This window comes from Scylla paramamosain, chromosome 8, assembly GCF_035594125.1.
Source record: "Scylla paramamosain isolate STU-SP2022 chromosome 8, ASM3559412v1, whole genome shotgun sequence".
Taxonomy (NCBI): domain Eukaryota; kingdom Metazoa; phylum Arthropoda; class Malacostraca; order Decapoda; family Portunidae; genus Scylla; species Scylla paramamosain.
The window spans coordinates 20,547,040-20,572,039 of NC_087158.1; the positions used below are offsets into that span (position 1 = coordinate 20,547,040).

The following is a 25,000-nucleotide window of genomic DNA, read 5'->3' on the forward strand; positions in this document are numbered from 1 at the left end:
TGTGTGTGTGTGTGTGTGTGTGTGTGTGTGTGTGTGTGTGTGTGTGTGTGTGCGCGCGAAGCTAGCGTCTCAAGGCTATCAGGGAGTTGGGGGGAAGGGACTGGGGGACGGGTGAGCAGGGTCTGGGAGTGGTGGGGATGCGGCACGCTCTAACATTTATGCCAAACAAACACGGCCCAGAACGACTATTAAAAACAAACCTGAATAAACGGGGAAATTGTGCGAACATGTGATGCACGTAAGGCAGATGCCCGCATTCCTGAACATTTCACCGCTTTATCTTTACAATTCCCAACATACTCTGGTAGTGGATGTTGTAGGGTAGGGAGTTTCCAAGGGTGTTTTCATAGTTCTAGTGATAGTATAACACTTTTTAATCTCTACAATTTCTAACAGAGGGTTTTTCGAAGGTGTTTTCATACTTCTAGTGAAAGTTTAACAATCTCTAACAATTTTTTACAGCCTCTGGTGGTGTAGTTTAACAAGGCTTATATAATCATCAGTGGAAGCAGCAGCCATGACAGCACGACTGTGTAGCTTTTGAAAACATTACATAAGAGAAAAGCTTGAGAATGCGAACCAGCCACGTTGTCGCCGCTTTATGGAAAGTGACTGACTGAGACTGACTGACTGACTGACTGACCGACTGACTAACTGACTGACTGATTACCTGTTTCATCTGAACGCGCCACAACAATAAGGTCGCACGCTCGATGACTGATAATACTAAAGATCGCACGATTTCAAATGAAGTGTCGCACCGCAGCAACAAGTTTGACTACGACTGATAAAAGGAAAGCACAAAGTATGGGACGCATTTTTCATTTGGAATATTCACGATCCCTAAAGAAAGAAAACATAAACAGAAAGAAAAATATATATGATACCTAGTTAACTTATCACCTGTTTCTTGTACGTAAGACTAAATACTGCCACTAATATGCAACCTGCCTTTGTAAACTGTGAATCGTCTGTTATGCAGGCAAGCTTATTTAGTCAATCATTCATTCGCTACTCCGCTTATTTCAGGCAGACGGCAGCTGTACTCGCATGGCAGACTCCAGCGGCGAGAGAGGCGCCGCCAGCCGCGCTACGTGTAGACGAGCCACTTGGCAGGGCGCGTGTGTGACTCCGCAAACCTTCATGTACATGTACGTAATTTACCGCGGTCTTGTGGATCAGGCGCTGAGCTCATGAGTGCCAGATGTACCTTCCCTCTGTGTGTGTGTGTGTGTGTGTGTGTGTGTGTGTGTGATATGATGATGATGATGAGAATGACTACTACTACTGTTGCTACTACTACTACTATTACTACTACTACTGCTACTACTACTACTACTACTACTACTACTACTACTACTACTACTACTACTAATAATAATAATAATAATAATAATAATAACAATCGCTTTATTTGAAATTCCACCGTTAAGCTGAAAATATACATTCTAAATTTGTGAAACTATAAATATCAGAGAGAGAGAGAGAGAGAGAGAGAGAGAGAGAGAGAGAGAGAGAGAGAGAGAGAGAGAGAGAGAGAGAGAGAGAGAGTGTGTGTGTGTGTGTGTGTGAGAGAGAGGCTCATTTTCTTAAGGACATGCAGCCATTCAACAAAATAGCTTATAATGCAGAAAACATTAAAAAAAATCGAAATTATATTATATAATTCTCTTAAGAAAAAACCCGATAACACGAGTATTCTCTTCTCATACATCAATAAGTACTATATTTCTAGCGTCTCTCTTTCATATTATATTTTATTTTATCATATTTTGACATTGAAGTCTTACGGCGCCACATGTGAGCGTGTGTCGGCGGCTTTCACTTGCGATGACCAGTTCATTCAAGTAATTGAGTACTTCACCAAGGTCAGGGCGATAGTGGCTGTGAGAGTCATCAAGTGGGTCAGCCAAAAAATTCACTGATACGACAAGCATTAAAAAGATACTGGAGAGAGAGAGAGAGAGAGAGAGAGAGAGAGAGAGAGAGAGAGAGAGAGAGAGAGAGAGAGAGAGAGAGAGAGAGAGGAGAGAGAGAGAGAGAGAGCATCATGGTAATACTACATACAAAACCTACCTTAACAGGGAGAAGGTAGAGCCTCTTCCGGTAAGTCTTGAGGCTACAAATGAAGCACATGTAGTTGTAGGTGTCGTAGAGCCTGGCGTAGTGGGCCACTTTCTCTTTCTCGTAGCGCTGCCACTGAAGGATGAGCGAATGGAAGCAGCAGAGGCAGGCCAGGACGCAGGTGTCGTCCACGCGGGCCTCGGGGTGAGCAGACTGGTGTTTGGCCAGGAAGGGAAAGAAAGGCTCCGAGCCGTGAGGCTTGTTGCGGAGTGTGAAGGTCTGGCCTGGCTTAGAATGGAAGCTGCACACGAAGCAATTCACAGCCACGTTGAGGGCCCGCTGCGTGGTGATGACGGACAGTGTAGGCGAGCTGGGGTCTGGCTCGGCGGGGACCACCTCCAGTGTGTGGAGGGGCTGGCCCATGTATCCGGATGTGACTTTTTTAACATCCGTGGAAGACTTGGTGTGAGCCTCCGCCGCCGTGCTGAAGGAGTGAGTAGGGGAGCCGTCAGTGGGCGACATGCCGGGGGAGGAGAGGGTGGGCCCGGGGGTGAGGCGCGGCGACATTGAGTTGGAGGGGATGGCTCGCAACGAAAACTGCCGGTGCTCTTCCAGAACCTTGTCTTTTTCGTACTCGGTCCACTGATTGCTGAGGTGTTGGTAGCAGAGCGAACAAGCCAGAACTCTGCCGTTCTCCACCAAGCTGTTCTGGCCAATCCTTGGCAAGTACTTCAGGAAGGAGAAATACATGCCATCCTGCCTGGCGCTCTCAGCCACCATGGCCAGCCAGTGCATAGTCTGGCGGGAGTGATTCTGATGGCACAGATAGCACGTAGCCTCATCTAACTGAGGATCAACATCCGTGCTCTCCAGCGGGCCGGCGCTTACGTGTTGGGCGTGGGGCGGCGGGCTGCCTCCGCCAGGTTGCTCCGTGCACTCGTCCATCACATTCCCTTTCACCGGTGACCTGTTGCTTTCATTTCTTTCTATCAATTCCTTCTGCTGCTGGGGGATAACCTTGGAGCATGAGGAGCACACCTGCACCAAACCCTGCGGGGAAATGGGTGACGCTCCCTCTGGAGGAATCAGCTTTTCAATAAAAGGATAAAAGGGATCTTTATCAGCATTGGGTCTGCAGTATACCAAACACAGGGAGCTTGAAGGATACTCCCGTCCACACTTGTAACACACAAAGGCTGTAGAGTCATCAACAATAGTTGACGCTTTCTTACGAAGAGAATAAAACCTTTCTGCATGAGGAATTTTGCGAGTTTCATAAGCGTCCCACTGCATCTGCATGTGTTTGAAACAATCCCGACACCCCTGCACTCGCCCTGAGGCTTCCATAGGATGCGACTTGCTAGGGCGAGGGTGCAGCATCAAACTTGGAAAAAAAGGGCAACTTTCATTTTGCTGTTTGGCATAAATATCGACCAGCGTGCCCTTCTTGTAGTGGTCCCCACACACATAGCAGACCTCAGTGGTGGCGTTTTTGTCCGGCATGCGTAAGTCTAGCACCTCTGTCCTGGGCGCGACGATGCTCGGGTCCCGCGGGTCTCGCGGTGGTAATTCCTCCTCCCTCTCACGCTTGATCCCACGGCGGCCGTCCAAGGACAGGTCTAGAGCCTCCTGCTGTGTGCTGGCTTGCGGCACGGCCAGGCCGTAGGGCAGTGGCAGCACCCCTGGGGGCGGAAGTGGTAGGCTTGGAGGCTGGGGCTGAGGAGGATTCACTCTGGGTCTCTTCACCTCCACAGGCACGACTGCACTTGGCTGGGTTATGGTGGCGGGAGGAGGTGGCGGTGGCAATGATGGTGGAGGTGGCGGAGGCTGGGGCTGTGACCTGGCAACCCCGGCACTGGATCCGGCTCTTTTAACCTCAGAGGGCTGGGCCGGGGGATCCGGCGCTAGGCCTAGAAGCTGTGACGCGTACTCACTCTGCACGCCCACCTCCACCCCGGTATAGGGCCCGTTGTCCACCCGCTTGAGCCAGTAGATGCGTTTGACAGGAGGCACCTTGTCCCGCTCGTACAGTTGCCACTGCTGCGTCAGATACGAATAACAAAGGAAACAGGAGAGTATGCGGCCGTCGGACGAGGGCGGCTCAGATCCATCGGGAGGCTCGTGTGTTTCGAGGAAGGGGAAGTATGGCCCCGTGGCCTGCTGCCTCACCGCTAAGGGGTACTCTCCGCATCGTGCACAGCCACACACGTAACAGGTGGGCCGCTTAATGCTTTCGCCTCCCTCGGGTCGCAGGAAGCCTGGCTTCATCTTCAGGGTTTCAATCGACACCTTTCCCCTTTCTTCACCTCAACGTCACCTGGAAACAAATAAACAAAAACGTCATTATAAACTTGCCCAGCAATAGAAACTTTAAAAATAATTTATAAATGGAAAGCAATGTAGAATAACGAATATACAAGCAACGCGACAGATGTGTGTGTGTGTGTGTGTGTGTGTGTGTGTGTGTGTGTGTGTGTGTGTGTGTGTGTGAGAGAGAGAGAGAGAGAGAGAGAGAGAGAGAGAGAGAGAGAGAGAGAGAGAGAGAGAGAGAGAGAGAGAGAGAGAGAGAGTACTGTCAGCAAGGTATTACGTGGAGCGTGTGTTGGGAGCCACGAGGCCTTGTCAACACACACGAGCTGCCTGAACAATTTACCTCAGCTAATGATTAAGAAAAACACACAAGGTGGTTCACCAATTACTAATCTTTACAGGTCCAGATATCTGCCGTCAGACGTCACTGCAATCAAAACTAGTATAAAAGTTTGCCGATAGAGGCCGGTAGTTCCCATTCTTATAACGTCTATCATTATGAAGGTCACAGAAACCATCGCACCATTGCGGTATGCTCTTCGCGGACGACATTATGTTCAGTGACGGTAAAAGACTGGGATTAGAGAGAAGACAGGAGTGGGAAAGGTACTGAAGATCAGATGAATGAAAAATATTAGAAGAAAACTGAGTACTTGTGGTTTAATGGATATAACGAGGTGGGTGAGTAAATTGGGGTAAGAAAAGATGAAGAGCGTGGAAGCATTTAGACACACGTGATCGCATGTAAGCAGGAAAAGAGAAATCGATACATAAAAAAATCACAGGATTCAATCAGCATAGGCAAACTGGGAGGGATGCCACCAGTGTTATACGGCAGTTGTGTCGGCCGCTCCACAGTGGCCCGGAACGCGTCACAAAGTAAAAAAAAAATGTCTCAAGTTGATACTCTTCCTTTCGCATGACATCACTCGAAAGCAAAGCTCTAAGCATCCCTGGGTAAGCTGCAAATCCCCTTTCCTCACGGCACCAGCGACCGGGAAAACCTTCCCGCGCGACACGGTAAACTCACAACGTTTCCATTTTCCCACAGGTCACCAAAATGTCCAACGCACGCTGTGCATGATATAGCAATGAATAATTATGCAGTTTTTTTGAGGGCAGTGATATAGCAATGAACAATTATGCAGTTTTTTTGAGGGCAGTGTCAGGTGGTGGGCACCGGCCCACCACCTGACACTTACCGCAAACCTAATCACACCGCCGGGGCACGCGCCCTCTGCATGTAGATATACACATACGTGTATATCTATCAGTGTGAGCACTATAGTACAACAACACTTGTTACCGTAGAAAACATAGACAAGTCATCTCAAGTTTTTATTTTTTACATACGTTTTCTCTGTCCTGACTAGTAAAACCACAGGTAGTAAATTACAGATATATTTGTCTTGTGGCGATTGTGACTTGGCTCAGGTGTCTGCTTGAGTTGGTTCTGATTGAGATGATGTGCTGGCTCAGCGGGAACATGAACTGCCAGTGGGTAAAATGGTCTTGTGGATAAACCATATAAGACAAAATGTCTACCTATCTATAAAGCCAGATCAGCCTGCTATCCACTGACAATGCAAACAACAGATGAGGAGTATACATTTTGATCAATAATCTCCCTTATCCTTGGAGTGGAACCATGCATAAATAATGATCTCGTCCTCTCTCTGGCGTAAGGTATTCAGGTATCATATGTAATCACTGGTTTCGGTGACGAGTTTAATCACTGATGACATCAAAATATAAACGGGGTGAATGGTTCACTTTTCAGCAGTCTCCTTACTGCATATTTCAAACACATTCATTAACATCCCCTTGCTATCACCTAAGCTATCGTTGAGTTTAGAAACACGTATACAATTCAAGACAGCAACACTGGCAGGGTGACAACCCTTCAGGGCAGAGGTAATGAATCACATTATTAAACAATCCGGTTCCTCAAGAACCTTGTCGCTTAGAAAACTGTATCACTTATCAGAAAATAATAAATAAATAGTACGTGTGAATGCTAATTGATTTTACAATGAGGTATATGCATCTTTACTCTTCCGCTCAAAATCTGCAAGGAACAACCACTTTCACTTGTAATAGCTAATACAACATTCTCTGCACGACAAAGTTCCTCGAGAAGTATCGGGTGGTCGCTGGGTCCAGGTTGTCTCCGATCTCAAAACGCTCACACAATCTGACCACATAAAAAAAAAAAAAAAAGCGATAAAGCAATAGGGGAGGTGTAGAGTGCACCAAGCCACCGCTACCAACCTTACGGGCGTGAGCCGACAGAGCCGAGCGTAATGCCCGCGAGGTGTGGTCTCAGCAAATGAATGGCTGGCCCACATGAGATTCTTTCCGCCATGGAAATCTACGCTCCATTTCACACCAGATGTAACCAGAACCGTAATCTCGAGTGACTGATAAGGTACGGTTTCTGTGGGCCAGTCCCGCCTTCCATTTCGGTCATTGCAATAATGTATTAATTGTGGATGAAATTCAAAGCCACGATGGAGTCATTAGTGGAGGCGGGGGAGGAAGGGGGCGCTCTCTAGTTCATCATGCGTCAGGCATTCCTCTCCCTCCCTGTGCCCCCTGCATTACCAACACCAGCCTCGCAACCTCGCGCCGCTGATGGAAAATTCCCTTATTACTTAGCGAAGCGCCGCCCCTGTGACGTCCCGCTGATTACACTGACATCACCACACCACCACTCACTCTCTCTCTCTCTCTCTCTCTCTCTCTCTCTCTCTCTCTCTCTCTCTCTCTCTCTCTCTCTCTCTCACTCTCTCTCTCTCTCTCTTATAAATACACACACACACACACACACACACACACACACACACACACACATGCACGCACGTGGTATGTGTGTGTGTGTGTGTGTGTGTGTGTGTGTGTGTGTGTGTGTGTGTGTGTGTGTGTGTGTGTGTGTGTGTGTGTGTGTGTGTGTGTGTGTATGTGTGTGTTTACAAGGGAATTCCCTCTCTCACAGTTCTCCCAAGACACGTGTCGTAGCAGCACCACCACCACCACCACCACCACCACCACCCTTTTTAGCAACATGCGTTTCACTGATGCAAACGTGCGACTCAGTATCAGTGTTGTGATTCTCTCTCTCTCTCTCTCTCTCTCTCTCTCTCTCTCTCTCTCTCTCTCTCTCTCTCTCTCTCTCTCTCTCTCTCTCATCAAACCGACACCCCCTTCCCCCTCTATGTGAATTTTTCATGAGTGTCCCGTCACAGGAGAGCGATATTTATGGTCGCCATGACACAGTGTATCAATAACACACCATATACTGAACATTAATCATACGCATCACAGCGACCGACACCAACCATGAACTCACGTGTACAAGAATGTGCTTCATACACTCGTTTACAGGGGAGACCGACTCATTTCTTGATTTGTTTTGCTCATCGGCAATCTGCTGAGAGAAACTTACAACGGGCAGGAAGTCGGTTTGTTTATATAATATATTGTGGGTCAGACGTGACATGGGCGAGATGGAATTGGAAACACGGGAACAGCACAACGCAGCACAGCACCAGTGTACTTATGTCTGAGCATGAATACAAATAATTCCACACCAGGTCGCACTAGGTAACCTTGGCCACCATGGTAAGATTAAGATGAGTTTTGCCGTGACAACATGACCAGACCCGACCAGTCACAACCGCCCGCGTCGAGTTTACACCGTGCCACTTTACACTGGTCATGACTGCTCAAGACCAATTATGCTTTTCTTCGTCAGGGCAGCGCGGAACAGTATGGGCATTCGTGGCAACCTTGACACAAAACCAGCAATGAAACAAATACAACAGAAAACTGTCAAGATGACCAGTCATCTTTAGACAGCTCACTCTGGACTGAGAATTTGAAAAACCAAAGGTGGAAAAGAAACATGCAGGCGCTAAAGCGTGCTCAGTATGTTTGCACAACTACAAAGCACAGCTGGTGTCATACTCAGTGGTTTGGTGAATAGAAAAGTGGATTGATGTTCTTTTTCTGGTCCAAGTAAATTTTGGTGAGACTAGAGATATAAAAAGTGAAGGGTGACTGAGCGGCTGTCTGATTAGCAACCGGAAAGGCGCCTACAGTTTAATTTCTATGAGGCACCACTAACAACAAAAGTAGTGGTTGAAATCTTTCAGTATCTGCCGTTTTATTTTTGATCTGTAAAATCGTATGGGATACTAAAATGACATAGAAGTCGAATCTGAATAGATAGCTGTATGCATGCCCGCCCTCACACACACACACACACACACACACACACACACACACACACACACACACACACACTTACACACACACCTGTCGCAGTTTCTTTCTGACTGCTCACTTTACTAATGAGAATCAGCTAGGAGCTCCATCCCCTTCAGTGGGAAACTCTGGAACACTATGTCTTTTCTGTGTTCCATCTTCCCATGACTTGAACTCTCAGTAGTTAAGGGAGATATATCGAGACCGATTTGGCCTTCCATTTCGGAATTCTTTTGCTGCAGACATTTTTTGGAGGAGAGATGAAGTATTTATTTATCTATTTATTTTAAGGACAAGATCGGCAGAACTGACCAAAGTCCATGCACGCGTCTTGAAAACACGGGTCTCCATGAGTGTCCCCACACAGGTTCCATTCCCGGAGAAAGCCTCTCACGGCGCATTTATCTCGCCCTAAGAACAATTTATCGGTGTTTCCATGATGCTTTAAAGATGGGGATATCTTTCATATACTTGTTTGTTGGTCTGTGAATATACCTTACTCTTTCAGTCAGTAATATCAATAATGCAGAACGTTTATACGTGTAATAAAACTACGATGTCTATGTAAGGCAGATTTACAAACATGATCTTGGTTGCTTATTATTATTTTCTAAGCCATGCAGGTTGCCAGTACTCACACCTAAAGGTACAAAACGCTACGGCCCGTATTTCTTAAGCTCTCAGAGCTCCCGTGACTAATGTAATGGAAGTTACAGCAGTTTTTAAAGGTATTCTCATGCTTGTAATGATGGTTTAACAAGATCTCTTCATCATCAACAGTAAAAAATACCCATGACAGCACGAAAAATCATTACTGTGGCCTTTGAAAATAACCCTTATGAGAGCCTGGAGTGTTTAAAACTACAAGCTATACACTGATGTCCAGAATCTTTTCATGGGCCCTTCACATCTACAGCGATAAGAGAAACACAGAGACAGACACACACACACACACACACACACACACACACACACACACACACACACACACACACACACACACACACACACACACACACACACTGGTCTAGATTGCAACCCACAACAGGTGTTAAAATTAAATCAGTAGGCGTTTCAGCTGTTCGCCTGACACTCATGTAGGCGGCCGGTACTGGGTGACCCACATCATTAGTAAGGCCTTGTAAGTAGTGTTTTACTAAATGTCCGAAAAATAATGCAATGTTCATGCGACACAACCATTAATCTCTCTCTCTCTCTCTCTCTCTCTCTCTCTCTCTCTCTCTCTCTCTCTCTCTCTCTCTCTCTCTCTCTCTCTCTCTCTCTCTCTCTCTCTCTCTCTCTCTCTCTCTCTCTCTCTCTCTCTCTTTCCGGTGCCGTAAGACCTCGGAAAAGCTTCAGTTAACCAATAAATTCTCTCTCTCTCTCTCTCTCTCTCTCTCTCTCTCTCTCTCTCTCTCTCTCTCTCTCTCTCTCTCTCTCTCTCTCTCTCTCTCTCTCTCTCTTTATCTGACTGTCTCATATCGTCGCTAAATCAGACGCAATCAGCTTACTATCAAATTGTGTCAGTTATCTTAGGGTTTTCTGTACCGTCAAATGTCAGGTATTTTTTCAACGTTTCTCATGCCGAGCCTTTCAGTGTCAAGAGGCAATGATAATGTCTACTATTTTGTATCCGGTTGTGGGTTGTTAGTGTGGCTATTACCGGACTGTTTGCAAAGGTAACGTAAACTATGAAGGAATGTGTATATATGTGAATGAAGTTATATATTGTTGTTTGATCTACACGATACGGAAGTTATGTCTGGAGAATTATTCCTTCTACTGTCATGGAAAATTTTTTGAAAGTTTTGAAGAGTGTCACCACATGTCTGCCTGTCTGTCTGTCTGTGGAGGTTCTCGAGATTATGCTAGATGTTTTTTTTTCTTTCGTTCTTATTATTTATTTATTTTTTTCTGCTTAAAAGATAACTTTCTAGAGCTACTTTATATACTATCTTGATATCCAGTTAATATGGATTTTATATTCATCTGATACTTGTATTAAGATAAAAAATGAAAAAAAAAGAAAAAGACCACGTGGAGAAGTGACGAGCAGTAAGCCACTGGCCACGTGCATATACAGTGGAGCACCTCACCGAGAATAATTTTGATCATTAGAATAATCTTCTCTGACTCCAAGAAGGAACACTCTGAGCTCATTGTGCGAGGGAATTTACAAGTTTATCGTATGATTCCTTCAGAATCACTGCTCACCACGGCACCCATATGAAGCAGTGCTGCATCAACGGCGTTAGAGGAACACGGTGGTGGTGATAGCAGCAGCAGCAGCAGCAGCAGCAGCAGCAGCAGCAGCAGCAGCAGCAGCAGCAGCAGCAGCAGCAGCAGGAGCGCTAGTAGTGGCGGCGGCGTTGGCGGTGATAGCAGTAATAGTGGTGGTGGTAAGGGTGGTGGTGATGGCAGACATATTTGTGATTTTTTTTTTATTTTCAACTGAGCTAGGTAATGGTTCTTCATCATCAATCGTGGAATGTATACAAACAAACAAATCCCCTGTGGAAGATTGTCGGGTAGAAAATTTATAGTACTTATTCCTGAAGTGGTGGTAGTGATGCTACTCAGCTCATCACTGTCTCCGCAACGCTCTTCGCATATTTAATAAATGCATTAAAACTATATGAAATATAGATCTGAGGGAGGAAATACTAAACGTATCACCTGCTACGAAATTACTGAAAGCTTACATATTATAAAAGAACGATCACTTTACGACCTATGTATACATAAGACACCAAATTAATCTATTTCTGACACCGCATGACGGAGAAAGAAAAGCAAAGCTGTTATTTGGAAAAGACTGAACACATGGGTGATAATAACGTTACGTTAAATGTAGAAAGATTAGAGAGAAGAGGAAGGAAACTTATATGAACATCAGAGACAGTGGAGCCTCTTGAAGCACATGAATCATGAATAAATGTTCCAGAAAAATAAATAAATTATTCATATTATATAAATATAAGCGTTAGGAGTTTTAGTTTCGTTTATCATTTATTTATCTATCTATTTTCTTAAGTGTTTATCAGCCAAGCGTTCTCCAAGTTAGGCTGTTCAAGGTTCACGGTCGCAGCCCAACTGTTATTACGACTAACTTTCTGGTTACTTGTGCCGCAACAGCGACACAGTGACTTCGAGATCTCGAGAAGAATATTAATACAAGGGCCAGTGGTTATGGCGCAAGAATGAAGAAGGGACGCTTGAAATTTGGACTGAATCATTGTTTTAAACCTTGATGGAGGTGTGCACCCTCCCCCCGGTGGTGCTCATTGAATGTTCATTGAGAGAGAGAGAGAGAGAGAGAGAGAGAGAGAGAGAGAGAGAGAGAGAGAGAGAGAGAGAGAGAGAGAGAGAGAGAAGCGATTTTGAGTCATCACGAGGTACACACAACTCTTTGCGGGAGGAAATTGTTGTTTTGATTTCGCAATACCTGCCTCTCTGCTCTGCTTGTGTGTGTGTGTGTGTGTGTGTGTGTGTGTGTGTTAATATATAAAAGGCTAAAGTCATCAGGACAACATCATACAAGTGAGCGAGGTGAAGAGCGACTGTTAGTGAATAAGAGCAGACAATACAGTCTTGAGCTGCTCCACTTGACCAGTGTGTGTGTGTGTTGACTGCTGTTTGAGTGTGTGTGGTTAGATCAGCGGCCCAACCAAGGTCTCCATAATAAAGGACGACCACACTTTCACGAAATCATAAGAATCAAATCACACACACACACACACACACACACACACACACACACACACGCAATTCAAACTGTCCAATACTGCAGCTGGAAATGAAGAGACAGCGTGCAGCCAGACAAGACAACAGCACCGCCACCCTTCACCTGCCTAACCTCGCCCCGCCCCTCGCCTCCCCCGCGCCCTCCACCCTCCACCCTTGTCCCTCCCTCCACACCATGACCTTTTCTTTCAATCGACCTCCATTCAAACACTCACTTAGGGTGGTGGTGGTGGTGGTGGTGGTAGTTGCAAGTTAGGAATTTCCCATCCCCAATCTCTCTCTCTCTCTCTCTCTCTCTCTCTCTCTCTCTCTCTCTCTCTCTCTCTCTCTCTCTCTCTCTCTCTCTCTCTCTCTCTCTCTCTCCACCCATGTTGCAAAGATGAGAGAGACAGACAGACAGACAGACAGACAGACAGACAGACAGACAGACAGAAGCAATGCCAGAAGAAGCAGCACTGTAATAAAGAAACGAAGATCTACAACTGATGGACATGCCGAAACTTGTGGCGATAATCATAAAGAGAAGGGTGGGAATGCATGGAGTGGTCAGGGGTAGCGATAGAACACCTGACAGAAAGAGGGACAGAAGGAGGAAAAAAAGGTAGGGAGGGAGTGAGGAAGGGAGGGAGGAAGGGAAGAAGGCAAACAAAAAAAAAAAAAAGGAAAGGTCAAAAGAAGAAAGTAAAGGGAGGGTGTAATGAAGCAGGAAGGAAGGAAGGAAGGAAGGAAGGAAGGAAGGAAGGAAGGAAGGAAGTGAGAAGGGGAGAAAATAGCAAAGAATCAGTAGAAAATTGAAGAGAACTGTACATCAAACGAAACGAAACGAAAGAAAGAAAGAAAGAAAGAAATACAAAATAAACAAACAAGTAACATCACTAAACAAAGAAAAAAAACAAGGAAAAGGAAAAAGGAAGAGGGGGAGGAGGAAAATGAAAAAGTACCGTGAAGGGAGGAGGAGGAGGAGGAGGAGGAGGAGGAGGAGGAGGAGGAAGTGCGGTGATGTGACAGGCGAGACGGATTGAAGAGGTAAGTGACTCCGAAGAAGTGATAGCAAGTGATAGCAAGAGGGAGGGGAGCGGGGCACGTATATGCACTGGTAAATAAACAGATGGTTGTGGAGTGAAAGCAGAGGGGACAGGGGAGGTACAGTAACGGTGCAGGTGCTGGCCCGGTTGAGATGTGTGTATGTGAGAGAGAGAGAGAGAGAGAGAGAGAGAGAGAGAGAGAGAGAGAGAGAGAGAGAGAGAGAGAGAGAGAGAGAGAGAGAGAGAGAGAGAGAGAGAGAGAGAGAACAATATGTAGTATGGTAGACCAGAAGGGGAAGGAGAGACGCGAGTACTAAAGGTGTACGCGATTAGTGTGTTGAATAGGGAGGTAGGTAAACCTGGGTGTGACGTAGACAGAAAGAGGACGGAGCGTAGGTGTAGTGAAGGTGCAGATGCTCGGGAACTGATGTCATAGTCTAGAAAATGTTCCAGACAGCAAAAAAAATAAATAAATAAATAAAATAAATAAATAGATAAATAAATAAATAAATAAATGGGTAAATAAAGCAGTATCCAGTATCTGAGTAACTACGACACAAACTAGGGAACTGAATAACTAAATGACTAACCTACAAGCTACCTATCTATCTAACTAAATGACTAACCTACTAACAAAATCTTTATCTAATTAACTAACTAACCAACTAATCATCTTTCTATCTAACTAATCAGACAGGACAGAGAAAAGGGATGAAATAAGTACATAAGAATTAAATGTGCTTTAGGTGAGATGAAACACAGCAGCCCAATTATTTATGTTCGAAGGATTGACAGGTAAAATTCACTGGGCTTTGTGACATCAATCCTTTCAGCAGGCGAACAGGGAGCTTTCCCGGTGCAGAAGGAGAGGAGGCGAGTCTTAGTTACCAAGTAGTGACAGCAACATTCCAAAACGTTCTTCCACTCCCCCCTCCATGCAACCCACCTAGTCCCCCAACACACACACACCACAGTCATCCGCACGTGAACACAATACAGGTTTCATAACTCTCTCTCTCTCTCTCTCTCTCTCTCTCTCTCTCTCTCTCTCTCTCTCTCTCTCTCTCTCTCTCTCTCTCTCTCTCTCGATCCTCCCCCCAACCTCCACGTCTTCCCCTCCCTACTGCTACTCATCCCCTTCTCTCCCTCCTCCTCCTCCTCCTACTACTCCGCATTCAGTCCCCGCCGTCTTTACGAAACTCCCCCTCTTCCACACGATGCCTCCACACCCCTCTCTCTCTCTCTCTCTCTCTCTCTCTCTCTGCTATCACCCCCTCCCAGTCTAAGCGCCATCTGCTTCTAACATCATTACATTCACCTGCCTTCTCTCCCTTCCCTGTCTGTCTGTTGGTATGTGCTTAGTTCTCGTCTCTTTCATCCTTCTTTTTTTTTTTTTAAGCTTTCTGTCTATGGTTATTCTCTTCAACTTCTCATTCTATTTTGTTTTCTATATATATATATTTTTTTCCCTAATTCTCGCCCCATTCATCTAACTTTCTTTCCTCTATGGTTGTCTTCTTTCTAGTTGTAGCCTCATCTTTAGTTGTTCTTAACCTGACCTTACCTAACATAATCCAACTTTCCTCAGTCCATACTTTCTCTTCATGATTATCGTCTTTATAGTTCTCGTCCTACTTATCCAACTTTCTTTCCTCCATGCTTTCTGCACCAGGTTATCTTCTTTCCTGCTGTAGTCCAATGTTTAACCCCATGTAGTATTTACTTATCGATCTACTGACTTCCTCTTCTCCTTATTGTAAGTCTATGGTCCTCCTAGTGTCAGCCACATACATCATCAGTCCCTCTACCACCTACGCCCTCTTCCCTCCTTTCCCTTTTCCCGCTAAGGGGCTTCGCTTTTCTACTTTCAGTCCCGTCATCAGCCCTTGTAACATTCCCTTCCTTCCCTTCACTTTCTCTCCCTGCAGGCATCCCTTTCTTTAGTTTTGGTCCCTTCATCAGCCCATCTGCAATCTGCCTCTGCTCCTTTTTTTCCCCCTTTCTGCACCTACAGTCTTTCATTTTCTGGTTTATCCTCTGAGGGCGCCATCACACTAACGCATTTTCCATCAACTTTTTTCGTTAACTTTAAAAAAAAAATCGACAATTTCTTGAGCGTGCCCCGTCACACACGCACAGCCATTCGACTGCACTTTCATCGGCAGTAAACAGACATGGTTGCTGCTCTCCACTTCATTTATTTTATTTATATTTTATTTTATTTTGTTTATTTATTTATTTTTTTTTATCGTAGATGAGCCAAACGTGCTAAAATCCAGCGTGCGGTAGTAGAGAAACAGACCTTCCAAAAATGTAAATATCTATCGAGTCATGCAAGCCGCTCTTTGCTGTTATGCATCTATATTTTAAATGTTACGACTTGTGAAATTAAACGATTTTATATTTTTCTTTTTTTCTTTATCTATTTTTTCTTTTCTTTTTTTTTTTTTTCCTTTTCTTGTTTCAAAATCAACAAGGTTTACTTAGCATATCTTTACATTATAAACAATGGATTTTCATTTGACTACAGAGTTGACGATATCTCTCCTCCGTCGCTTCCATCTGGCGATACAGACGGAAACAAAGAACGGAATGCGGTAAAATTTGACGGAAACCGGATCTGACGAAAAAAAATAAATAAATAATAATAATAAATAAATAAAAAAAAGTGGCTAAGTGTTAGTGTGACGGGCCACTCATCAGTTCTTTTGGTCCCTACTGTGATCCCACCCCTTTACCTTCCTCCTCTCCACCTACAGGCCTTGCTTTCCTAGTGTTCCCCCATCTCAGCCCCTCTGGCCCTTACCTATGTACATCTAAACTCGCATCCCTAAGTCCTTCACCCAGTTCTCCCATAGTCCCCTTAAGGTTTCCTCTCTCTCTCTCTCTCTCTCTCTCTCTCTCTCTCTCTCTCTCTCTCTCTCTCTCTCTCTCTCTCTCTCCTTAAAGCCCTGTTTGTTTCTCAACCTCACCAATCTGGCTTCTCTCTCTCTCTCTCTCTCTCTCTCTCTCTCTCTCTCTCTCTCTCTCTCTCTCTCTCTCTCTCTCTGCTACGCCATGACTTCCCTCCTTGCATCTTTACTACGCCTCTTTACCCGAGGTCTCCCATAGAAAACAATACCACCCAAGACAAGAGCATAAGTTATTCATAATGCTATACGTTTCAATGTCAACCTGGCGTCATATTTCGTATACATAGTTTGAACTGAATAAAATATTAAGATGCAGAATAGAGTGGTTACATTTTCTTCCTTAAAAATTATACGAGAAGTGATGGAGAAAGATGATAACTGATTACTTCTAACTAATTCTTCAAATCAGTCCCGTCATATGTATACCAGAGGCTTCTGCTTCACCTCTCCCCTCCATCACCCACACAGTAGCAGACTATCCCGGCTTAGAGTTCTTGATATCTTGGTAACAATCTGATGCTGTGTTTTCAAACGTTTCGGTGTCTTGTCTCGACTACTTTTTTAACAAAATCTGGTGAATTCGGTTTTTCAATAGTGTTTTCATGGTTTTAGGGGAAAAGGATAATTCTATGTGCCTTCCTCACACACTCTTCTCTAGGTTAAGTGAAGAAAGCGGATACTCCCGAGGACGGAGCAGCGCACACAGCAAGACAGGAAAGCGTCCCTAGCAGCGCGTTCAAGGCAAGACTACAAAACAGTTTCTGGAGTCGAATGCAAAGGCGGAAATTCCAACCACCATCTAGAAAACATCCGTGTGTGTGTGTGTGTGTGTGTGTGTGTGTGTGTGTGTGTGTGTGTGTGTGTGTGTGTGTGTGTGTGTGTGTGTGTGCGCGCGTTACGGTTACCTCCCACATACCTCCACATACCTCCACCACCACACATGTCAGAGCAAACCCACTTAGCCTACATCACACTCCGCCCCATCCCCACCTAGCCTACCTTCGTTAAGCTGATCAAAAGCTCACCTCTACGCCTCTACTATGTCACTCCTAAACCAGAACCCGCACCGCCGCACCTCCTTTCATCCACGCCTCTCACCAAGCCCGCTAGTACAGAGACCTATGCAACTCGGATTTATCATACTGTGGTCTTATACCTGTTTTATCTCCCCCTCAGTCTTGCTTTGACCCTCATCGCTAGCACACATGTAGCAGTGTACATCAACACATCAGTACATCAACAATCACCGGTTCTCCGCTTGGTCATCTCAGTGTAATGAGAGAAAAGTAAGAAAACAGAAATAAAACGATAACTAACATCAGTTTTTTACTTAGAGAGAGAGAGAGAGAGAGAGAGAGAGAGAGAGAGAGAGAGAGAGAGAGAGAGAGAGAGAGAGAGAGAGACTTATCATGTTGCCTGTAGCCTTTACAGCTATCTTTGTGCGTTACGTGTGTGTGTGTGTGTGTGTGTGTGTGAGAGAGAGAGAGAGAGAGAGAGAGGAGAGAGAGAGAGAGAGAGGAGAGAGTGAGAGAGAGAGAGAGAGAGAGAGAGAGAGAGAGGAGAGAGAGAGAGAGAGAGAGAGAGAAATGGAAGCAAGCATGAAATGGCTAGATTGAACAGATGGATGGGGGTAAGGCAAGACACATTTCTTCTCTCCACTCCCCTTCCCTTCCCCTCCCCTTTACCCCTTAAGCCTTCCCTGCCCTTAACCCTTACCTTCCCAGACCTGAGAGAGATAGAGAGAGGAGAGAGAGAGAGAGAGGAGAGAGAGAGAGAGAGAGAGAGAGAGAGAGAGAGAGAGAGAGAGAGAGAGAGAGAGAGCCACGGGTGTCTCGCGGCCTTCGAAGTATGACGTTAGCTGGTAGGTTCAACACACCCTTCCGCTGACATTTATATAAACACACAAATACACATACACACACGTACACTCTTTCCTCCTCAAAGCGGCTAAGGCAGGAGAGGTGACAGATCATGATGACGTGGTGGTGGTGGTGGTGGTGGTGGTGGTGATAGTGGTCGTGGTGGTGGTGGTACATGGCTGGCAAATCTAATATGAGTGTGTACATGGAATACTTAACAATGTATGTTATTGTCACACTGCCTTCTAAGGTCATGTGGTGTGTATGCGCGCGCGTGTGTGTGTGTGTGTGTGTGTAGCGGTGTATAGCGGTGTGTGTGTAGCGGTGTGTGTAGCATTGTGTGTGTGTGTGTGTGTGTGTGTGTGTGTGTGTGTGTGTGTGTAAGCTGATCACCGTGAGAAAGCACCATGGCAGTGGGGAAAAAAAAACAAAGGACGAATCGAGTCTCTTTTTCAAGGATACAAGGTGACGCAGTTAACAGAGTATGCGTCTGGGCTTTGCTGGGCAGGGCAGGGCAGGGCAGGGTACGGTAGGACAGGGCACGTACTTTTATCTCGTCCAGTCAGCACTGTAATCAACAAGTCACTACGTCACCACCACTCGAACTCCTGAACCCACTCCTGCCCCTGCTGATATGCCTCGCCCTTCATGCTGTTTCCCTGCAGGGTTTAGAAGATAAGAGCATTGGTATTTTATGGATTCTGTTGTCCAAGACTGACGTGAGGAAAGAAAGCAATAATGCGATCTTGATAGTTATGATATACAGACTGGTAAAGGTCAACGTGTTAGCAGCTGTCTGATCATCCTCTGTGTTACTTTGTGATGCCTGCCACCACGTGCGTTCTGTGGCCTTAATAATAAAGCATCATAACCATCATCACCGCCACCACCACCACCACCACTACCAACACCGCCCGTCCTCGCACAGGCGACTGATTTCCATCGCAGTGAACAATCCCCTCACTAAAGCGCGTTATCACACGGAATTTTTTTTTTTTTTTTTCGTGCGATATCGTGTCCTTTGATAACATGTTTAACGAAATGTCAAAGAAAATATATCACACAGCACCCGATTTTACCGACGCTATACCGCCTGATGTGTTCGTGATTAGTGTGGAAAAGGAAGCAAAAGCCGAAAGGGCGAGAGGAGGATACGGACACGGAAGTGGTTAGCAAGAGGACAAGGAAGCAGAAAGCAGCGTGCTCAAGAACTTGCTCCAGGAGTTGTCCACACAAGCTGAGGAGCATGCAGGCGAGGATGAGGCTAAACACCAACTTCATGAAATTCTGGAGCTAGTGAGGCATGTCCATCATTTCGCAAACTGATTGATGAAACTGTAAACTCCACCGCCACAGGATGCACACCATAAACAGACCATGAAATCATATAAAAGTTTAGTGTTCGTATTAAATCTATGAATTCGGTATGATTAATACATGAAATAACACATTAACAACTTTTATCATATGTTGATAATATGCATTAAAAAAAGCACAGTAAGAAGAAACTATTATTTTTATAGAATCTACTCATTAAAATCTTTTAACGGCCGTCTTTCTGTAGCAGGAAATCGGCGAGTGTTTCGATCACTTTCACTGGTGGCTTGTCGTCCGCAGTCTCGCATTTCCTGCACTGTGTCGTCGAAAATATTGTTGCAGAGGGAAAACGAGGCCGTGCAGAAGGAAAACGTGGCAGAGGGATGGGATGCAGAGGGAAAACGTGGCCGTGGGATGGGATTTTCATTCAGAAACTCTTAAAGGTGATTCTTCCTTGCAGACTGTGAATGGGAGAGAGAGAAAAAAAAAAATCTGACGTTAAGATCAGTAACGAGATTCGTAACATTTTATGATCCCAAAAGCTCTATACATTCCGGACTTGGTACTTTATTTATTCATTAGTTTTCGACATACTGTGTACTTGTAGGCGACAACCTATGGGTACACGTGGACTTGCATCAGATATAAAGAGGCAAATAACAGGATCCTTCATTATTCTTCACACGTACACAGAGCGTTCTTGCATCAAGTATAAATATGTAAATGCATTTCATAATTCTTCGGACATACCGTAAACTTGCATCAGGTCCCGTGTTTTCAAATTCACTGGAATTTCATTTGGACAATTCTCAAAGACCACAGAGATTATTAGTCGGAGATGAATTTGAAGTCCCGAGAACCGAATACGTAAGGAGCGGGAGTCACTGATGCGTAAAGTAGAATCCACGTTGGACTACCAATAAAATACCCGACAATAAATAAAGACGCAAACACGTTCACAAATCTGGTCACGAGAGCTAGACATGAACACCAGCAGGAAGCGGTGGCGTGTGATGGAGAAACTCATTAAACTGCGTATAACTAATGGTATCACAAAAACATCTTGAAAGCGCAAACAACTTGCACGACAGCCTTTTTAAAGTCGAGATAAGACACACAACTTAGAGAATCTGGTCACGAGAGTTAAACACAAACACCGATGACAAGCACTGATATGTAATGCAGAATTATCGTTTAATTACCAACAGAATCACGAAATATCCTTGAAAACCCAAACAAATCGCACTGAAACCTGTTACAAATCGAGGTAAGACTCACACACATAGAGAATCTGTTCCCAAGAGTTAAATACACTAACACCAGCGGCAAACATTCAAATATGATGCAAAACCCTCATTAAACTATTAACAGAACCACTAAATAACGTTGAAAACCCAAACACTTTGCACCAGAACTTGTTGAAAGTCGAGAAAAGACACACATGCTTGAGAGTCTGGTACGAAATATATACGTAAACACCAGCGGGGATCATTGATATGCAATGCAAAATCTTCGTTAACCCTTCAACTCTCAATAACATCCCGGACAACAAATAAAGACGCAAGCACATTAAAGAATCTGGTCACGAGAGCCAAGCACATAGACACCAGCGGGAAGCATTGGAGTGTGATGGAGAATCCAGCTAAATCACCAATAGAATCACGAAGACGCCCTTGAAAACCCAAACAACTTGCACTGAAGTCTGCTGAAACCCGAGATAAGACTGACACATTTGAGAATCCGCCCCCAAGAATCAAACACGTAAACACTGGCAGGAAGCAATGAAACGTAAACCATTTCATTAAACCACTAACAGAAATTACGAAAACGCCCTAGAAAATCCAAACAACTTGCACTAGAGCCTATTACAAATCGAGATAAGACAAATACACTGGAGAATCTGGCCCAGAGAGTTGGACACGCAAACAGCACTGAGAAACATTGATAGGTGGTGAGTATACGCCCGCACCTTACGTACAGTCATCACACCAAGGACAGGAAAGGCAGCGAGGGGCGGGATGGTGAACGGCCGCTATCAAGGCCTCAATGTATCGGCCACGACCACCTGAGTAGGGTAAGGAGGCCCGATACCAGAGACAACCACCCCCGCACTCCACCCATTTATCAGATAACGTGGAGTGCTGCAAGGTCGCTGCAGTCATCTACGAATGCTGCCGTTGAGGGTTCCCGCGTGGTTGCTGGGAAAAGAGAGTAGGGAGGAGCGTAGTTGAACGTCACATACCTACGTAGACCGGGATTCAAACCTGGGATCTGACATTAGTGGCTCGCAATGCTATCTAGTGTGTGTGTGTGTGTGTGTGTGTGTGTGTGTGTGTGTGTGTGTGTGTGTGTGTGTGTGTGTGTGTGTGTGTGTGTGTGTGTGTGTGTGTGTTTGTTTTGGTACAGTCACGTTTAGAAGTAACTTGCCACAATCCACAATCACTTCCTCCTCTCCGTTCATGACCACTCCCACGCTCTTTCGTTTGCTAAGAGTCCATCAGTTGCCAAGCCTTGCGAGGGGACCGTCAGGAAATCAGCAGAGGACTTGAGACTGACTGAGGAAAAGTTACTGTGACTATACCTTTCCAGTTGGGACCCACGCGACAAAGGTCAATCTTGTGTGTTTTTTGCCAAGTTCAAGTCAAACCTGTCTTTTTTTTTTTTACTTGTCTGTTTTATTATTTTCTCTATTTTCTTTCTTTATTTTTCTATTAATTCATTTATGATCTTATTTATTTATCATATTTATTTATTTTTTTTATTTATTTATTCTTTTACATGCCATGAAATTAACCTTCACTGCTAAAACAATTTTTCCCATAATCACCAACAGCTGTTCAGACTCTTCTTTTTCCAATAAGGTCTCTTAAATACATCCTTAGACTAGAAAAGACAAATTTATCCACCTTTTCTCTTTTTTGCCTGTGTGTCCATTATTTTTTTTCCACAGTACTCTGAAGGGTAAAAAAAGACGACCGTAACAGTAAAATGGTTAAGGAAGGAGGCAGCAGAGGGGCAGGGAAACAGGTCGTGAGGGGAGCCTGGATGTACTACTGGGATGAGTAAACGCTTCGGAGTTTCAGGAATGAGTGCGTGCGTGCCTCATGAGCGAGTGGACATTGCTGCCATGGGTGTTGGGAGATTAGATCATGACGTTAACCTAAAAGGGCAGGTGTTGAACTCGATCGGTATCTGAAGGGACGGAACGGTACACTTAGACTCCAGACACACTACGCAACTAAGGTACCATAAAAAAAAAAAAAAAAAGAACAGAGCATATACAATGATGATGATGATGATGATAAGGAGGAGGAAGAGGAGGAGGAGGAGGAGGAATTAGAACGAGTGCTTTGATAATGAAAAATGAGAAGTAGTAGTAGTAGTAGTAGTAGTAGTAGTAGTAGTAGTAGAAGTAGTAGTAGTAGTAGTAGTAGTAGTAGTAGTAGTAGTAGTAGTAGTAGTAGTAAAAGAAATAGGAGAAAAGAAAAAGAAAAGAAAAAGATCAATACGCATACATTACAAAAATAAAAAAAAAGAAAACACCAAAACCAAGAAATCATATAATAATAATAATAATAATAATAATAATAATAATAATAATAATAATAATAATAACATTTTCTATATCTGCTTGTCATCAACGTCACCATCCTCTTTAATTCCACGACATGACTAAGGCCTCACACCAACTCAGCTACTCACTCCTGTCAAGCGCCCAGCTACTCCAGACAGTACCCCAGCAAAACAACCTCCTTCTTTTCCTCAGCTCGTGTCTCGTTTCTATACGGGGTCACCATTTTCTATCGCCGAGTGTGTTCCTGTTAAAAGTTTCCAGTCAAACCAGTCTTTTTTTTCATTACTTCTTCTATGATTAGTTATTTTCTTTTTATTTCATTATTTATTTCTTTTATATGCTCTATTGTTTTTTTTTTTTTAGTTTCATTATAATTCACTAACCCAGCAAAACGTGATTCTCTAAATTTCATCTCGTTTTCTATTCCCCTTCCTTCCCTTTTTTCAACATACCCGTAACTAGACAGCCGCTCCATCACTCCGCCTATCTATTATCTATTCTTTTTTTTTTTAACAATTATTTATAGCCCAAGATATGACTTTCTGTCCTGTGCCCTAACCTATGATCTCTCTCCTTATCTACGTTACAACAAGGAGTGATAACCTATGCCGCACGTACTATCTGCCAATCGATAAATGAAACAGTACCCGACGGACAGTAAATATGATACTACACGTACTGCCACGCATGCTGTAACACACCACCTTAGCACCATTGTGGCTGACGCAATCCCCGCTGCTGTGTACATCCTGCCCGAGTTTGCATGCAGGCTTTTCATACACGAACTTTATCTATGGCTGTGTCTGTGTGTGTGTGTGTGTGTGTGTGTGTGTTTACAGAATTATGTCGAGTTGATTTTTTTTTTTTTACCAAATCATCTTTTTCTCTTTTTTTTTAACTATGTTTTTAATTAACTTTCTCTCTCTCTCTCTCTCTCTCTCTCTCTCTCTCTCTCTCTCTCTCTCTCTCTCTCTCTCTCTCTCTCTCTCTCTCTCTCTCTCTCTCTCTCTCTCTCTCCTTTAAATGCGCCATTATAAAGTATTCCTTGCACACACTAGGTACTTCTGATGATACCATATATATTCCACTGGTCTACTGCTCTACTCGGAAAACGTGTGTGTGTGTGTGTGTGTGTGTGTGTGTGTGTGTGTGTGTGTGTGTGTGTGTGTGTGTGTGTGTGTGTGTGTGTGTGTGTGTCCCCCGCTCCACTACCATATAATCATCACTATTCACACATGAAGAATACGAGCATCGAATGAGTTATTAATGAGGCTTTTCCTATATACAATCTGGATTACTTCACGTATATACTGGCTGGGTGAATACATAAAGGTAAACCCCCCCCCCCACACAAACACACATTCACTGTTTCATTGGTAAGCAGGTCACTAACCACTTAATGTCCCCGAATATCCAAACCAGGTTGAGATTCACGCAGCACACACACACACACACACACACACACTCACCACTTAAGGTTTTCCACCGGCGAGAGAGCAGCTACTGTCCTGTGCGAGCAAGGCCTGGGGCGCGTGGTGTGTGGATGGCCTCAGTAGTATCACCTGAAGATCGGGACAAAGTGTTCTGAGTTGTCACCGGAAGGCCATGGCAGATGATCATAACTAAATCACGTGATTCTCAAGACAGACCGTGATGAATTAATTACACATACATACACAAAGAGAGAGAGAGAGAGAGAGAGAGAGAGAGAGAGAGAGAGAGAGAGAGAGAGAGAGAGAGAGAGAGAGAGAGAGAGACGTTTTCTTCAAGGCCTCAGGTATACAAGGTCTGTTTTGTTTTTACTGCTTTGTTATCTTATGATGATTATTTTCAAAGGTAATACAGATGCTTAGACGGGTTTTCAAAGTTGTTTTCTTTTCGTACTGACGATGCAGAATCCTTACTGAATTATTTCTATCACGAAGATAT

At 44.5% G+C, this 25,000-nt stretch overlaps 1 protein-coding gene across 7 annotated transcripts in view; it reads right to left on the minus strand.

The window, feature by feature from the left end:
• LOC135102932 (uncharacterized) overlaps positions 1 to 25,000 on the minus strand; it is a 61,111-nt gene that overhangs the window by 26,794 nt on the left and 9,317 nt on the right. For 4 of the 7 annotated variants that reach the window (XM_064008621.1, XM_064008617.1, XM_064008623.1 and 1 more), the window contains exons 2-3: positions 24,541 to 24,633; positions 2,077 to 4,381 (exon numbers count right to left, since the gene is read on the minus strand). In XM_064008621.1, the coding sequence (XP_063864691.1) occupies positions 2,077 to 4,332 (2,256 nt within the window). In that variant the 5' untranslated portion in view covers positions 4,333 to 4,381; positions 24,541 to 24,633. Of the gene's footprint in view, positions 1 to 2,076; positions 4,382 to 6,645; positions 7,074 to 24,540; positions 24,634 to 25,000 lie in introns of those variants that run through there. The other 3 variants (XM_064008619.1, XM_064008620.1, XM_064008618.1) reach the window with 3 other exon arrangements.